Below are 18935 nucleotides of genomic sequence, written 5' to 3' on the forward strand. Positions count from 1 at the left end.
TCATTTTCTTCATTATTAGTCGATTTGTTTGGACGAATGCTCCGGGCCAGTGGCTACAATGGTGGGGCCAGTGATAAAGTACACGACCATCAACATTGTACTTATACTTAAGAACAGTACTTGAGTAAATCTACTTAGTTACTTTTAATCACTGCACTTAATGCAACAGTTATAGTTGTAATTAGCGTTACATCATGGGATGGACAAAATAATAGAAACACCCCTCAGTGTTGCGCAGTACCATTTAACGTGATCCCAAACTGAAGCCTGACGACGAAGGACATTTAACGGCTGTTGTATTGGTTTATTTTACGTCTTCTCACAGTTAACATAACGTTATTTGTACTGGAAAACTCCCTCTGTTGTCCTTCACGTTACATGTGTTTCAACCTTTATATATAAAGTCTATGGTTTCAACCCTCTTCCCTGAGTAACGCAACACAAAAAGGAGAAAATAACTTACCAAGGTAGGTAACTTTGTCTCCATTGTCCTCTGCTGTGCTAACCGTTAGCTGCCTTACATGTTGTTTCCTGCTCCACTATGATTCAGTTGGTGCCCAGGAATTCATGCATGTGAATCTTAATCTCTTAAAATCAACTAAGGCCCGACTTTATATCAAGTAATAACTGTTTAGCCAGCTATATCGCCCATGTGATGACCAGTGTTGAGTGTTAGCGCTAGCAAAACAATGAAGCTGTTGACATTTTGTAAATAACCCGCGGGCCGCGCACTCTGAAATGGAAGGCGACTTCCGGCCCCGTGTAAATTCTCGCAGGCAACACTATTGCTGCCTTGGCAAACGCTTATCTTCAGTATGTGCTGTAGAATAAGCAACCATTTAAACTTCAGTGTAGTCAAATTCAACCATAAACACAACCATCTCACTCATTGAAAGTGTTGCTATTTAACAAAACCTTCAATATTCATGGAATATGGATTCATTCTTGTTGCCTGAAAGACTATAATCAGGGAATTAAAACATAACTCCACTCTTCTTCTTTTTCTTCTACATTCTGTTTTTGTGCTGAGCGGTGCTGCCCCCTGCAGGTCAATCAGGGTTTATTCTAACCAGAATGTATATTATGTCTTACCCATAGACTGTATATATAAAGGTCTTACCCCCTACAAAATATAATTACTCAGATTGCAGATGACTAAACATATACTTGAACATATAGGATAATAATAATGATGTCTTGTTTCCCCATGAAGTTGTTTTTTCCTTGCAGAATGATAGTTAAAAAAACAAGCTCATACTGTATGATCATAATATTTGGACTTAGCAACGCATATTTACTTGAATTGTAATACTCTCTTTCATCTGCCACATATTGCCAAAAGAGCCCACACTGCTCAGTTGTAAAAATAGGTGTCACACATGATAAATTGTATAAATAATGTATTCCAAATAAATAAAGAATAATTGCAAATTCAGAAAATTACAATTAGCATTATAAAATACATTTATATTTGATACCAAACAAACTGAAAAACGTAGCAAAATGTCAAAACATATAGTCTATACTGTAAGGTAGGTGTTGCCCCTCTGTGTTGTAAAAGTCTCCTTATCAGAGCCTACTGACTTGTGTTTGCAATCCATATGTTAGAGAGAGCCATAAAAGGTCCATAGATCAGTCAGCCAAAGTTCAACGTAATATTGTGAACTGATTTCCTAAAAAAAAAAAATGTGTTCTCCTGATAATCAACGTAGTAATGCCTAACAATGGCACCACTTTTTACTATGATACATGACATCCAGTGTTTTATAAAAAGGTTTAACGGAAAATCTTTTTCTGCTTTTCAGCGATGTCCGTCGGTTCCATGGCTTCAGGACTGACGTCTGTGTAGAGCGGCTGCTTGATGTGCCTCCAAATCACCAAAACAATCCTGACGAGGAACAGCACCGAGGCCGAAGCCAGCAGGGCCACTAAGAGAGGAAAACCTGGTTAGTACTTAAGATGGCTGAAATGTTCTCTTAGAATTTACTCAAAAACAGTACAAAAAAGCGTCATTATTGTCCGTCATTGTGCTTATTTACTTCTCTCTACCTGCCATGTTTCAAGAGACATGGCAGGACAAGCTTATTGTATCATACACATGCACCATATTTTATTAATATGGAGCTCCCTTCGGTATCTTACCAATGAAGAAGCCATTACGGTTGGGTGATTCAGCATCAAAGTTCTTGTCCAGGTTCCCAGTGAGCGCCCAGATCACAACCGGGTAGATGACGAGGATGTACCGCACGTGTTTGTCAAGCACAAAGTTCTCCAAAGCAAACCTGTGGGCAAACACATTCAGAATCTCACAATAGCTTTGCATTACTTCTCTAATAAGTATCATAAGTTAAGAACACTTACCACACGAGCAGCACGACGGTCAAAAAAGCGTATGAGATGGTTGCAGCGTCCAGCGGGGACATGCCCACGTCATAGGTCAGCACGATGGTCAGGTTGATCAGGGTTGCAATGGTCGTCCATGTTGTGTAGATCATCACACCGTTCTGAACCTGCAAATGGAAAGAGAGTTTTTTAGTTTTGCACGCAGGTGGGGATCATACTCTTAAGCCACATTATTTTTATGTAAAAAAGTAGACTTGTATAACCCGTCAGATGCCAGATGCCCCTCCTGTAGTGTTTAGTTCGTTTACTGACATCACTATGGCGATAGGATAAGGGGCGGGACATCTCTAAGCAGCTGACCAATCACAACAGAGCCGGCCAGCTAACCAATCAGAGCAGACTAGGCTCTGGTTTCAGACAGAGGGTGAAAAGAGGTGCTGCAGGGAGACATGTCCCAGAAGAGACACTATTATCTTTAATAATACTAACCAGCACACGGAGAAGCCACAAGTCGACCTTGTGGTATTTCTTGAGCCAGGCTCCATAAACATGAAGTCCATGGCAGACGAAGCAGATCATGGAGTAGTTGGTGCAGATGACCAGCACGAGGAACACCAGCGCAACGATCATTATTCTTATGAAGGGAACAGAAAGCAGAAACATGAATTTAACCATGATCGTTCAAATTTGGTAGCTTCATTTATTAGGGAATAATCACTTACCCTTTGTCCCAAACAATTAGCCAGCCAATATTGAAACACAGATTAAGGCACCAGCTAATGAAGAATCCATACGGCAGAACCGCAGGGCTGCAGTAAACATAGCCATAACCATTCCTACAAGAGAAAAAGAACCACAGTAAGTCGGTGAAAACATCCACAGAACAGGGACCATCTATTATTTTCTGTGACTCTTGAAGCCCACGATACTCCCTGACAAAGACCATTACTAGATACTATTTGCACGTTCTATTCTACACAGGTTTAAATGACAAAAAAGGTTTTAAAGTAGAGAGTAAAAGAAGTTGTCTGTACTTTCTGCAGAGTCCGGTGACAATGTAGATCATCATCGCTATCAGCCAGGTGTAGATGATGCTCCAGATTGCAAAGGTCCATCCTGAAGGTGTGATCTGCGTGTCGAACACTGCGGACACATTGCCTATCGTGGTGTCATAAGGACCTGAGGGGAGAACAATGAAAACATATCAATAAAAACCAAAATGACAGAGCCCAATCCCAATCTTATCCCTACTTGCATGTTGAATCAACAATTGAAATATGTAAACACAGACTTACCGAGTCCGACGACAGACAGCCCGTTGAACACCAGACTGATTGCAAAGCTGACAACAGACACCAATATGGCAGCGAGGCGGCCAGGATTATGCTTTCCCATTGTGGTCGACTGTGATAAATGACAATTATTTGAAAAGAAATAAACACTTTTTAGAGCTTAAAATGTGCAATTAACCACATACATCTCATACAGTATTTAATACAGGTGTCACATCCTACTGTTTTATACTGAATAAAGTCAAATAAATGTGACCTTTAGGAAGATATGTAATACCTTCTGACTGCACACGTGATAGGGCTGACCTCTGACCTTTGCTAGTGATAGTTATCAATCACCTTACCAGCCATTCAGGCAATTAAACCAAGTTGTACCATCCTCTTGAATCACTAGCTGTCTTTTCTTTCAAAAATCCTGTCATTCAAAGCAAAATCCTTCTAAAAATTCCGATTGAAAGTACTTTCATAACTTCAGAAAGGTCCACTTCTTCACGCTGAGCTTCCTCCAACACAATGAAGACTTTCTAAAAGCAAACACGACGTACCTTTCTGGGCCGCTCTCTTTGTGCGCTGGGTGTGTGAAGAAGTACCTGAGGACGCACGGCTGGCTTTTTATATATTAGCTCGTTGTGTAAGAGCGAGGTTTTTATGACCACTCGTAAACACATGCTCCTCTTATCTTGTATACATACACGTATACATATACTCTGCCCCAGTGCGGTAAATAATAAAGGACTCAAACAGTCTTTCTTATGGGTGACACTAACGACAGTGTAGATCAGGGGTGTCAAACTTAATTTCAACTCGGGCCACATTAGCATCATGGTTGCACTCAAAGGGCCAGTTTTATATATAAGACTATATAAGAATAAATATAAATATTTTATATATATATAAAATAATGTATTAAATTACATTATTGCCTCTGCATTGGTTTATTATCGGATAGGGTAATAACTTCATAGTTAACTCTGAAAGCAGAAGTCTAGGGCAAACAATTGCAAGTCTCTTCAGTGCACATGTCACAAAATGATTTAAAAAGAAAAGCCAAATTCCGGAAAAAGTAAAAAAAATAAGTGACATTTTAAAAAAATAATAACATTTTGAAAGAAAAGTCAAATTCCGAGAAAAAAGTCGAATTTGAGATGCATTGTGGGACATGTAGTTTATGGGCAATGTGCTTCTGTAAAGCGGCATGTAACCGTATAATAAACATATTATAACATATATTCTTTGCAAGCTCTTGTGGGGCCACATGAAATGAAGTCGCGGGCCGGATGTGGCCCCCGGGCCTTGAGTTTGAAACCCCTGGTGTGGACACTCTAATCCAGGGCTATTCAATTACACATTCAGTTGGGCCAGATTTTATAACTATAAAATTCAGCTGGGCCAGACATTCAGCGGCCTGTAAAAAGCGGGTAATGACACATTTTAAACCAACACATATTACTGCGATGAAAAACATGCCATTTGTATTCATTGTTCATCTAACAAAGGTAGGCTACGTCAAAAAGTGCATAAAAACACAACAAATTTGCATTAATTTAACAGAATCTGAGGCATCTCAAAGTGCATTCGGGGGAAAAAAGTGCACAGTTGTAGCATTACATTTGTTTGCTTTAGAAGTCAAATATTCAGGTTATGTTTTTTTGAACCAGGCACATCACAACGTGCATTTAACTGAATACAATAATAGAAGTCTTAATAAATGTCCTCACATACAAAATAAAATTGGATACATACATGCACATCAAAAAGTGCATTAACAAACAGTTAAAGAGCTCCAATGTAACAAAAAGAGGTAGTACTCTAGCAATAGGCCTACTATTTTTTCACTTTTCAAGTAATAACAAAAACATCATACGTTTTGGTCACATTTGACCAGACACATTACAAAGTGCATTTAAATGAATACAAAAAGAACTGTCAAACCTTTCAGTGCACAAACCCATAACAAGGGATAAGGGTAACTAACATATGAATGAATACTACACTACACGTCTACTATAGTAAACTAGGTGCTTACTATCACCTCATTTGTGATTTGTCATCGCTGACTTTCTCAATGGGAGAAGTGACATTTTTTGTTTTGAACAAGAGCAGTGATCTTTGGCTCATAGGATGTCAATGCAATCCAAGACTGCTGTCAGTCAGCGACTCAAGTCACGAGTGCTACTTTTTATTGAGTTCATGTGTGAAAAGCTTGATTCACATTTGTATGTTGATCCAAACATACTGAGCACACATATCGCTACTTTCTGAACGTTAGGGAACTGCTGTTTTTTGACATCACTCCAAAACTTCGCTGGCCCGTTAGTGCGCTGCTCTTGTGCCATGGATACGGATGAATGCATGTCAATAAGTTCCAGTGTACATTTCCCCTCGTCGATGGAGGGGACCACTTCCTTTGCTCTGGTTGATACGTCCCCCTCTATTGCAACAGTGAAGGGGTCTCTGGCAAAGCCCATCACCTCTGTGGGCAGAGCAAGTCCATCCAATCGACCGGCAAAGTTCTCTTTCAACCTCGCAATGAAATCTGTCATCACATCCGTGATTTGTGCCGGGGATGTGATGTGTTTGTGGAGCGTCGGAAAATGCATTATCCGACCCGTACTCAAGTCGGTCCAGCTTGACTTGGAATGCGCGCATCTGCTCCACAAGATCAATGACCGTTTTGTCTCTGTTTACGCTTCAGAGTTGAGAGAGACATGTTTTAGAGTTGCTATCATAGGACCACCGTTACTAGCACCACTAGATGCACTTTCAAAAAACGTGTTGCGTTGTAGTTTGGTGGTTTCTATGCAATGCGGAGTGTTGCGTTCAAGGTCTGTACTAGTGTAGGAATTTGGCCACGGGAGGCTGGGCCACTCGGGAGTTGGTTCTGGGTCGCATCTGGCCCGCGGGCCGCCATTTGAATAGGCCTGCTCTAATCTATTATTGTCATAAGCATATTTGTCATAAATAAAGGGCATGACATTAGTCAGCGAATACATTTTCTGGGATATGAAAGTCTAAAGATCTGGTCGTGTTGTCAGTATGGATTTCAAAGGGAACTGCCCTTTAATAAAGCTTTGCAGCATGCTGTTTTGGAAAAAGTACTCCTTTACTTACGTCAAAGTAATAATACCACATTCTAAACAAGCTCTGTTAAAAGTCCTGAGTGTAAAAGGTTACTTAATTAAAAGTATTGAAGTATTATTTAAGACAAATGTACTCGAGTATCAAATGCAAAAGTACTCATCGTGAAGAATGGCTCTTTTAAAAGTGTTATTTCATTATGGAATATTATAATTTCCTGTTTTTATCCCTGACAGATACATATAAGAGTTGTAATTCATAAATGTTGAGAACATTTAATATATTTTGTGCACTACTGAGTACATTAGTAGTGTGTATATCTTAAAAACACCATGTTATTTATGTGAAAGGCTGGATTAGAAGTATAAATAAAGTAGCCTAAAATGTAAATACTCCAGTAAAGTACAAGTACCTCAATATTGTGCTTAACCCTTGTATGGTGTTCGGGTCTGTGGGACCCCCTGTTTATTATTTAGCTAAAGAAATATGATTAATAATTTTTTCAAACCACTCAATGGCCTTGGCTCAATTTCTGTGAAGAACAGAACACATTTTCAATGACCACCCACTGTAGTGGTAAACATCTGTTGAGTATTTTAGCATTAAATAGTTTGTTTGTGTTGAATTGAAACCCAAAAAGACAGCGGACCCACGAACACTGGCTGAGTAACAAAGATATGAACACCACACAAGGGTTAAGTACAGTACTTGAGTAAATGTGCTTTCCACCTCTGACAATGTGTTGTTATTATGGTTACTTTAAGAGTGCGCTTAAGACCTTCCTTTTTGATCAAGCTTATAGTTAGGGCTGATTAGATTCAGCCCCTAGTTTTGCTGATATAGGCTTAGTTTGTCGGGGGACACCTGACTTCTTCCTTCTCTCTGTCTGTACCTGTGTACTCTCATGTTCCGATTAACCCAGCTTCCCCAAATGTCTTTTTGGTGTCTATCTACGCCGGGATCCTGAGTCGTGGATGATCCTGTTGCTGCGGTCCTGTGTCCTCTATCCTGAGTCCTGATCTGAGTCCTGGACTTCGAGTCGTGGCTGAACCTGTCTCTGTGGTCCTGCCTGACTCTCATCACACTACTTCCCTGATGGCTTCCACAGGATTGTTGACATCCTCGTGGATTCATCTTCTTATTACAGACACATGAATTTCCAAACATTTGGACTACCTATGTTGCAAATGTATTATCTTTTCAATTTACACACGGCATCTATTGCACGTCTGTCCGTCCTGGGAGAGGGATCCCTCCTCTGTTGCTCTCCTTGAGGTTTCTCCCATGTTCCCTTTAAACTGTGGGTTTTCTCTGGAAGTGTTTCCTTGTACGATGTGAGGGTCTAAGGACAGAGGGTCTGAGGACAGAGGGTCTGAGGGCTGAGGGTCTAAGGACAGAGGGTCTAAGGACAGTGGGTCTGAGGACAGTGGGTCTGAGGGCTGAGGGTCTAAGGACAGAGGGTCTAAGGACAGAGGGTCTAAGGACAGAGGGTCTAAGGACAGAGAGTCTAAGGACAGAGGGTCTAAGGACAGAGGGTCTAAGGACAGAGGGTCTAAGGACAGAGGGTGTCGTATTGTCATACTGATATTCTGTACAAACTGTGAAGTCCACTGAGACAAATGTAACATTTGTGATATTGGGCTATAAATAAACATTGATTGATTGAGGAGAATTCACAATTTAATAAGTAAATCATTATGCTTTGTTTGTAGTATTTCTTATCTCTTATAAACCAGAAAAATCACACAAAAGCGTAACAATTTGAGAAAGCATAATTTATTTTAAACAGTATACAAAATACAAGTCAAAATGCATGAGGAAACACAAACATTATACCCTTTTTGATAAATGAACCGAGATGTAAAATGAATAATAAATTAAGCCTGTCTTTAGAACATGGAGTACAAAACGTGTTGACAGATTGGACTTCAGTGTTATATCATTTCCATTATTATAAGAAGCTTCATTATATATGTTGCAGCAGTGCAAATCAGTCATAGATTACAATATATACAAAGCATTAAGAAAAGACACCTCAGACAGAGACAATACTGCATCGATACAGACAGGTTGATCAGAACCTCTTATTTAAACATATGTTTCTGCTTGTCTGCGATCTCCATTGGAGTCATGCTCTCCGGGCTGATGTGCTCATAAAGGGGCGTCTTGATGTGTCTCCAGACCACCAGACATATCCGACCTGCAAATATCGTGCAGGCCAAAGCCAACAGCACGACTACAGAGGAAAGAAGATATATATAAATGTCAGAGGGAAGCAGAAATAAGACAAGATAAGAAGTTCTTTTTTGTGTTGCAGCAGCATAAAAAGACAAGGCATTGTACAATAAACATTCAAAGAAAAACACTAGAAATAAACAAGAAAGTAGAAAATATACATGTTGAATTACAAATGTACAAGTTATTATATATACATAAGTACATATACATGAGTGTGCACATTGTCTGTGTAACTGCATGTTAAAATCAATCCACAGCATGTTTTATATTTCAATTCTCTCATGTTCCCCTTTAAACTGTGGGTTTTTCTCTGGAAGTTTCTCCTTGTACGATGTGAGGGTCAAAGGACAGAGTGTAAGCGCCTAGCCAGCATGTTGATGTTGTTGTTATTGTTCCTGTTTTCATTGTGGTTTCTCTAATTTCAGTCTCAGCTTTCCTGCCATTGATTGAACTCCACCTGCTTCCCATCCCTAATTAGCCTCACCTGTGCCCCATTATCATCTCTCCCTCTGCCTACTTAGCATCCACATTCCCTTCAGTGCGTCTTAGTTATTCCTAGCGTTCCAGCAGTGTTTTTCATAGTATCTGATTCCACGTGTACCTGACCCAGCTTCGTGTCCTGACCCGGGGGGGTATACTACGAAGCAGGATTTTCGCTTAGCGGCTAAATTCAGGGAAAACTCCGGCTTTCCGGTCCTACGAAGCTGGTTATCTTTTTAGCAGGCTCGATCTCCATGGTAACTTATGCTTAGCGGCTAACCTGGTCGGGACCAGGTTAGGTTGCAGGCTAAGAGATCAACTCAGTGAAAGCACTGCCTGCTGACCAATCAGAGCTCAGTGTGCGGAGTTTAAAGCGATCAAGTCATATTACAGGAGAAAGGAAATACAGAAAAGCTGCCGTTGCAGGAAAGACGGCCGGCAAAAATCACCGACCGTGTGAACGTGAACATTAATAGAATATCACCTCCATCTTCAGAGCAATCTGACTATTATAACATTAGCGTTAAGAAAGCTTACTTAAATATCTGCCACAACATAAGTAACCGGATCAGAGTAACATTAAGTACAGTCCACAGCATATCACTTCATAATGTATCATATATTTCCTTATCTGAGTCAGCTGAGCCGTATCGGGCCGTGCAACACTCACAGTGTCACAGACTGGATGCAGAAGTATTATTTTAAGCAACACATTAAGTTGACGAAACACTCGAGTCAAATGTAATGAAAGTCAGATCGTGTCTTAGACGGGCAGTGATATCATAAACCTGTTAATGTACGCATTCAAACACTTGTTCTGTTACCAGCTGTATTCACCTTGCAGGTGCAGCTCTGTGGCTTTGATCCTGGATAAAGTGTTTAAGTCATGGATGTTAAAGTTTAACTTCTTCATTTTTGACTAGTATTACAGTTCACTTTTCATTCAGGAAGTATGACGCTGCGCTGTCAGTAGGCTACGCTTCTCCATGTTTGTGATTGGTCGAATGCTCCAAATACCACCCCTTTCATGTGAACGCGCACCTAACTAGATAGGACACGGCTGGCTTGAGCGATCCACTTGATAACCAGCGTCGTAGTACAGTTTAGCGAGAGCGCGTATGTTTTGGATTAGGCCAACCGGCTAACTCAAACATATCCAGGTTAGGTTGAACCGGCTTCGTAGTATAGGCCCCTGGTCCCTGTCTACTCCTCGTCTGTGTTGTTAGCCTTACTGACTGATCTCCCGTGTACCGAACCTTGGCTATGGTTCTCTCACACATCACCTACTGTTTAACTACCTGGTCACATGCCAGTACAACAACATTAAAACCACTGGAGTCATTGTACAAACAAACACTCAAAATACTGGACAAAAAATCTGTTTTTTCGCATCACTGCCCAATACTCCAAACATACAACTTGCTAAGCTGGGAAAACCTCATTAAACAAATGCTTGCCTTTTTTACAAGATTGTCAACGGCCTTACCTCGCCTCCTCTTAGACAGTTTATTAACATACGCACAACTGCAACTAGGGTAACAAGAGGTGCAGCGAGAGGAGATTGCATTATTCCACTCAGAAAAAGTTCTTTCAGTCAGTCCTCATTTTCTGTTAAAGCTGCTCAGCGATGGAACTCAATCCCACCTCCAATCAGAGACCAGACCACATTCACTTGATTTAAATCCCAACTCAAAACCTGGTTAGTGAGGAATCAGCTCTGCCAACACTGACCCAATCTCCTGCTCCTTACAACCCACCGCCTGTGTTTTAACATGTTCTTTTGTTTTATTTGTTTTGTTTTAATGTTCTGTATTTTAAATTGTTTTATTTAAATATCCCAGTAATGTCTGTTGCATGTTTTAAATGTATTGTATTTACTTGTTTAAAATGAAATGTGTTTTAGGTTGACTTTTAAAATCTGTCCAGGGACTACAGATGAAAAATAGCCTCTTGGCTAACTCTGGCACGTTTACAGAAATGTTCATTAATGTGCACTGTCCCTGTTAAACAAATGAATAAATAAATATAAAGACCTTTTTTGCATCCTAAGCCTCTGTCTCTGAGTCGTGCTATTGAGTCCTCCACTTGTGTTCATTCAGTCGTTACACAGAGGGTGTCGTATTGTCTACTGATATTCTGTACAAACTGTGAAGACCACTGAGACAAATGTAACATTTGTGATATTGGGCTATATAAATAAACATTGATTGATTGATTGATTATAGGACAAACATCCTGGTGATAGAGAGGGAGATGTGTTCCTCACCGATGAAGGTGTTGTTTCGTGAAGGGTCTGCAGCGTTGTAGTTCTTGGAGAACACTCCGGTCAGCGCCCAGATCACAGCGGGGTAGATGGACAGGATGTACCTCACGTGTTTATCCAGGATGGTGTTTTCAAGGACAGTCCTGCAAGAAACACAACACATTTGAACTTAGTAAAGGCAGTGGTGTTTCTTTACTTAAGCATTTACACTTCAGAGCAAATCCCACTAAATTGATTTGATAACTTTGAACCATTCAGATTAATAACATCTCAAGGATTTATCAAGTATTATTATACGTTAAAATAGGATGATCCCTAAGTAAAATTCACAAGATACATCGAAGTTAATGCATCAATAATTGTCTTTTACATTATATTTTCAAGCCTGTCCGATTATGAACCCAGCAATTCTGTGTACTCGTACATTTTATGTTAGAATATAAACTCATAGTATATGTTGGCCAATTTGCACATTGTATATTATAACAACGGCGTGGCCCATTTATACAATTTTGGGTTGGATTTGGGTTTTATTAAGGAAGCTTAATCAATTTCTGACATCTTCAGGAGCCAAAATGTGAGTTTAAACCAGAAATGTCCACCTAGGAGGCCCATTTGAATGATATTTGTGTAGATTTGGAAGTTTTACAGGACGCTGGATCGATTGGATTGGACAGGTATCTCTATTTACAATAATATGAGTGCTGTGTCCACCACTTTGCACTCACCACACTAACAGCACTACAGTGAGGACAGAGAGTGAGATGGTGGCAGCGTTCGTCGGGGATATCTTAGCGTCTGCAGTCAGCACGATGGTCAGGTTCACCAGCGATGCTATGGTGGTCCATGTTGCGTATATGGCGATCCCATTCTGAACCTGCAGCAGAGAAACAGAACACACTCAGCATGCAGAGCTGACGCTGCAGGTGTTTCTGAGAGGTGAACAGCTGCTGGACTCACCAGCACTCGGTGAAGCCACAGGTCCACTTTGTGGTACTTTGCCAGCCACGCTCCGTAGTTGTTGAGACCGATGCAGGAGAAGGATATCATGAGGTAGTTAGTGAGGACGATGAGGATGAGGAAGGCAAGCGCAGCAGACATCAACCTTTGATAGGGAACAAAGTACATGTTAACAGTTGTTGTTGCATTTAGCGTAATCTTGTCCAATCGGCAACTATTCACATGTTTATTGTATAATATCCTCCTTTTTTACACATATATTACTATAAATCTTCATCACACATTTCCCTTCTAGGGTTTTACTGCTTATGGCACCCTTGGTTCAAACAAGAATTAACTCCAGAATAGGCAAAAACATAAAAAGCAACATTTGAATATGTAAAGTCAGAATGAGACACACATCCTTTTAAAGTAGCTGGATGTCTGTAATATTCAGTATCCTGCCAATGTTCATGTCACTCAATGTGTGCACTAATCATGCCTTATGAGCTGATTGATTGTAGGTGATGACCTGTATTTGACCCTATGACCTATAAGCCTCTCCTTCATTCACATAGGCAAGGCAAGTTTATTTATACAGCACCTTTCAACACAAGGCAATTCAAAGTGCTTTACAAAAAATGAAAGACATTAAGAAAAAGGCATTTAAAATCAGTCATTAAAAAGAAAAGCTAATAAAATAAACATTAAAAGAAAAAATACATGGATACAAGTTACAGTGCAGTTTAAGATATGAATAGTTCAATTAAAAGCAGCGACAAAAAGAAAAGTCTTCTTGCTGGATTTAAAAGTAGTCAGAGTTGCAGCAGACCTGCAGGTTTCTGGGAGTTTGTTCCAGATATTTGGAGCATAATAACTGAACGCTGCTTCTCCATGTTTAGTTCTGACTCTGGGGACAGAAAGCTGACCAGTCCCTGAAGACCTGAGAGATCTGGATGGTTCATAATTTAGCAGGAGGTCAGAAATGTATTTTGGGCCTAAACCATTCAGTGCTTTATAAACCAGCAGCAGTATTTTGAAATCTATTCTTTGACACACAGGAAGCCAGTGTAAAGACTTCAGAACAGGAGTGATGTGATCCACTTTCTTAGTGTTAGTGAGGACTCGAGCAGCGGCGTTCTGAATCAGCTGCAGCTTCCTAATAGATTTTTTAGTGAGACCTGTGAAGACACCATTGCAGTAGTCGAGTCTACTGAAGATAAAAGCATGGACAAGTCTTTCCAGATCCTGCTGTGACATTAGTCTTTTAATCCTAGATATATTATACATGCAGTCCAGGTATTTATCCTTAAAAATATACAACCAATTAAAGCCAATTGTTTGCCTGTAATTTAGGGTTTCTCATTAGATACATTGCTGATTGATTTCAGTAGAAGTAAATAATGAAATCTTACTTTCTGTCCCACAGGAACAACCATGCAATGTTTAAAGTCAGGTTCAAACACCAAGTCACGAAGAATCCATGAGGCAGAACGGCCGGGCTGCAGTACACCGGACCGTATGCATTCCTGAAGACAGAATCGCAGGTAAGTGTTGGTAAAAACATACAATTAAAGCAGCTCAAAGTAGGCGGGTTCCTACTTCCTAAAGATGCCGGAGATGACGTAGACCATCACTAAAGCCAGGAAGATGTAAATGATGGCCCAAATGGTAAACGTCCATCCATCCGGAGTGATCTCCGTCACAAACGCATCTGAGATGTTCTTGGTGCTTTCCAAAAAGGGATCTTTGAGCGAAAAAAATGTACAAAATGAAGTTATTTTGACTCATTGAAAAAGTCAAAGGATTACTTCAACATTTCTACATTAAACAAACAAACCTTATCTCACAAAGTAATATATATAATTAAAGCATTAAAACGTACCTATTCCTGGTCCTGCCAAAGCAGTGAACACCATGGTGATGATGAAGAATATCAGTGAGAGCACTATGGCAATCACACGGATGATGCTGTGTTTGGCCATCTTTGGACAAGTTATCTAAAACAAAGATAAAGTATTATTAATAAAACACACTTTATACAGTAAAGAACAAGGTTTAGATTTAAAATGTGTTGAATAGAGAAGCTTTTCACGTACCGTTTATGTTGTTCTTTGATGGCAGAAAGTCAAAGACTGCTGTCGAGGAAGGGCTTTCCTGGCGTTTAAAGGAACTCGTTGTGCAACACTGAGCCTGTCAGCACGTGTTTGAAACTCACCTGCTGGCATTTACCTTTTATGGTGTTCTTTGTTTTCAAATTATGGACATTTTGATCTGTGGATGAATGAAAAGATAAAAGACCTGACCTTGGATTGATGACTCTGCTTCATAACTGAATTATGAAAGCTGCACTTTGATCCTGTGTAGTAGTGTTTGGTAACAGGTGCTATCAGCCAATCACATCGCTTTGTGAGCCGGCAGGTGTGGCCGGGTGTTTTATGAACAGCCAATGAGCTAACTTTCTTCTGCTGGAGAAAAATGCATCATACAGTAGTAGCATTCAGATTCTTCAGACATTAGTCATGTCCCGACTGTTTTCATTACATATTATCTCCATCCAAGTTACGGGCTGGTGCTTCTCTATATGTTGTCAACAGTGGAAATGAACTTAATACATGTGCTCAAGTGTTGTATTTAGTTGTATTTAAGGTACTGTTAATAGCAAGTTGTATTTGTATTTACTCTAATTGAATTTGAGCTGCGTCACAGTTTAGGATTCTGTGTATGAAGACTGTAAAACAACCTGTTCCTCAACATTGTAATTCATTTTACACTAAGCATCATTATAATAATTATAAATAAGGTCAGTGATATAACTCTCTGTATAGGAGGGGTCATGGTTCATATGGTTTAGTAACAGCAATGTATGGCCTTATCAAAGCAGCAGGTGAGATCAGAGTATGCTCTTTTATTATAATGAATTATCGAGTTATGAAACGATGACTTGCTTTCAGTTTTAGAGACGTTATCCAACTGTATATTACATCTGACCTCAATTCAATGTATGGCTAGTAAAGCTATATTTGCATATTTTGATTTGAAAATATGTCTAGTTTACTTTTTTAAACCACAATTTCACAAATAAAATGCCTGTAATTGACACTTTTTGCAAGGTTTGATAACATTTTCAAGGCTTAAAAAGCGCTGGTCCTGGGGGAAAATACGCAGTGTGTGCTGGAGCCATATGTATAGGTCTTTCAAGTGCAACAATGTTTGGATGCTGCAAGGTCGGTGCAGGTGTCTGTCTGGGGGGGGGGTTCTTTCATCTCAGGGACACAAGTTCATTTCTGACGGCTTTTGATTGTTGCACCTGCTGATGGGTCAGGTAGAGTTCAGACACTCTCTGACCTCGATTGATACCCAAAACTTAAATGGCATAGTCAATGTGAAAAAAAAAATCTATTACTGAAACTGTGACTATTATAAAAGTCCTTTAGAGCAGGGGGGTCAAACTCAAATACACAGTGGGCCAAAATTAAAAAATGGGTACTAGTGGAGGGCCGGACTGGTTCAATGTTTATTGCAGAACTTATTGAAATGAACTTATTGCACATATTAAACCTGGAACTAACAAAGCTTAAATGATTTCCTATAAAAACAACATTAAACATTAAATAATTAGTTGCATTCATTTCTTATGGCTCTATCTGCAGCTTTTCCAGAGTCATTTCTTATGAGTACATTTCTCCACAGGCCAACAACAGCTTCAACAAAACTATTTCCCTCAAAGAGAAAACCAAACATGCCCTGTTGTCCTGAGAGAAAGTGCAGAAGGAAGCATCCATTAAACTCAGTGAGCTGCTCTGTGATGCTAGCTCAGACACTTGGCATCTCATCTTGGGTGCAAGGTCATCAATGTTTGGGGTCAGGCTCTGAGCGGAGGAGACCCTCAGGATGGAGTGAAGGTGTGTGTGCAATATACCGGCGGGCCAGATCTAATAGGAATTAGAAATCATCCAAAAAATATCTATTACTGAAACTGTGATTATTATAAAAGTCCTTTAGATGATGAACAGAGAGAAACTGTGCAGTGTGGAAAAGCTCAAACTATTTTTGTATTATTATCTCCCCTTATATTCCTGTTACATATTTGAAACAATCGTTTTCAAGAAAAGAGAAAGCTGTGATTTATAGCATTATCATTACTATTGTTATTATGATTAGCTATCGTTTTTATTATTATTTTTACATTATTTGACTTCTTTCCTGTTTCACCTGTGTGTGTTTTAACGTCTATGAGGCCCATCTGTGTGTTGTGAATATGTTGGTCAATGTGTTCAAGATCATGCACGGCTCGAAGATGATAACAGAAGAAGAATTGATTCGAAATATGATGGTTTTGTTCTGCGTGTCATCCTGCAGGTGCATGTGATCATCGGTCAAGTTCACATTCATTTATTACATTACATTACATTGCATTTAGCTGACGCTTTTATCCAAAGCGACTTACAATAAGTACATTCGACCAGGAAGACACAACCTTGAAGAAAACAGAATCATATAAGTACATCAGGTTTCATAGAGCCAAACATTTCAAGTGCTACTCAACTGGCTTTAGATAAGCCAGTCCTTTATTAGTATAAAAGTGCTTCGTTAATAATTCTATCGCTCGAAGTGGAGTCGAAAGAGATGAGTTTTCAGTTTGCGCCAGAAGATGTGCAAGCTATCTGCCGTCCTGATGTCAATGGGGAGCTCATTCCACCATCTTGGAGCCAGGACAGCAAACCCACGTGTTATTTATTGTGTCTATTGAAGCTATATAGTATATATATTTACTTTTGAAATATGTCTGTAGCTTTTTATCCATGTATGTCAACGGGAAATTAAATATGTAGCTGAACAACCATGCACAGTTTGGACACTTTTAACAAAAACAACAAGCATGAGTAACTTTTCCCATATTTATTCCTTCAAAATTGAAACAAACAAGAATTTTAAAAAGTCTATGATTTACACTTTTTCTCAAGTTTTGATAACACTTTCCCAACGCTTAAAAGTGTGTTGACAATAACACTCATCCTTTTAAAAGCAGCAACGTCAAACACTTTCTTTGTGAACATGAACACACGAACACATATCTGGTAAATCAAATGTTGATTTGAAATATTTCTGTATAGTTCCTCAAAAACTTTTTAAAAAACTAGGAAGCATAATATAAATCAAAATGCTTTAGTTTTGCAGTTTTTAAATTCCTGTAACTGACACTTGTCCAATGTTTGATGAACATTTGTACACTTTATACAAAAACAGCTCTCGCAGTTTTTAAAATGTCTGCAAATCATCGCTGAAAAATACGACAATATAAAAAACTTAACTTCAAACTTGTTAGGAACCTCCACCACCAGTCTCTGTAAACATGAATTCATAAACATGTTTAAATATATACCGTGTCTTCTGTCTCTAGAACCGGGAGCCCGGCACCACCCTGGCGGCTTCTCCCGCCGCCTCTCTCTGCGGACAGTAGCGGCGTGTGTGTGCCTTGTCCCCACTGGCTCCACAGAGGGGGCAGGTGTAGTTCCAGAGGATGGGGCAGATCACTTTCCCTTCGTCTGATTTCAGCCTGTGGGACCCGTACACCTTCACAGACTCTCCGTTCTGCTTACAGAAGCGGCAACATCCAGGGGGGGTCCCGGTGCTGCAGCTGGTGTCCGACTGGCTGCTCACTGAGCCGGACTCCGTGGAGTCTTTACGCTCCCCTCTCCGGGAGGTGTTTCGGACAAGGCTCCAGGAGGAGGCTGCTTCCTTCTTGGGGCCCTTGGTGTGTGTGCGTCCCCCATCATCCCGGGTGCTGTCCCGTAGCCTCTCCAGCACTCTGCCAAGTTTCATGTAGTCATGCCACATGTCGAAGCGGCTCTGGTCCTGTCGTTGCATTGTTGTCAGTTTTGGGGAAAATACGCAGAGTGTGTCCACCATGCTGGAGCCGTATTTATACAGATCTCTAAAGTGCAACAATGTTTGGATGTGCAAGGTGGCGCCAGGGTGTCTGCCGCGGTCTTTGGGGGTTCTTTTATCTCAGGGGCACAAGTTCATTTCTGATGGCTTTGACTGGTGCACCTGCTGAGAGGTCAGGCAGAGTGCAGACACTCTCTGATCTCGATTGCTAATATCGTGTCCACCCAACACACACACCAGACACACAAACACTTACCCCAAACTTAAAAGACATAGTCAATAAAGAAATATATATTACTGAAACTGTGATCGTTATAAAAGTCCTTTAGATGATGAACAGAGAGAAACTGTGAGGTCGGCCCAGACCCGAGGGGTTTTTAAATCCTCACTGAAGACCCACTTCTTCTCTC

General features: G+C 40.1%; 3 protein-coding genes across 9 annotated transcripts in view; all 3 read right to left on the reverse strand.

Moving 5' to 3' along the window:
* LOC117535843 (proteoglycan 4-like) overlaps positions 1-736 on the reverse strand; it is a 33460-nt gene extending 32724 nt beyond the window's left edge. For all 7 annotated transcript variants that reach the window (XM_034200454.1, XM_034200452.1, XM_034200457.1 and 4 more), the window contains exon 1: positions 464-736. In XM_034200454.1, coding sequence (XP_034056345.1) covers positions 464-487 — 24 coding nt within the window. In that variant the 5' untranslated portion in view covers positions 488-736. The remainder of the gene's footprint in view (positions 1-463) is intronic.
* An 8061-nt stretch (positions 737-8797) lies between these two features.
* Positions 8798-14618, reverse strand: LOC117535835. Its single transcript, XM_034200433.1, has 7 exons — positions 14519-14618; positions 14236-14380; positions 14049-14162; positions 12655-12799; positions 12423-12571; positions 11698-11837; positions 8798-8949 (listed from the first exon to the last, which is right to left on the reverse strand). Exons 1-7 carry the CDS (start codon positions 14616-14618, stop codon positions 8798-8800), a joined length of 945 nt encoding a protein of 314 aa, XP_034056324.1.
* A 3415-nt stretch (positions 14619-18033) lies between these two features.
* nanos2 (nanos homolog 2) lies at positions 18034-18504 on the reverse strand. The gene has a single exon (XM_034200434.1). It carries the CDS (start codon positions 18502-18504, stop codon positions 18034-18036), a length of 471 nt encoding a protein of 156 aa, XP_034056325.1.
* Positions 18505-18935: the final 431 nt, after the last annotated feature.

Source organism: Gymnodraco acuticeps, unplaced genomic scaffold, assembly GCF_902827175.1.
Source record: "Gymnodraco acuticeps unplaced genomic scaffold, fGymAcu1.1, whole genome shotgun sequence".
Lineage (NCBI taxonomy): Eukaryota > Metazoa > Chordata > Actinopteri > Perciformes > Bathydraconidae > Gymnodraco > Gymnodraco acuticeps.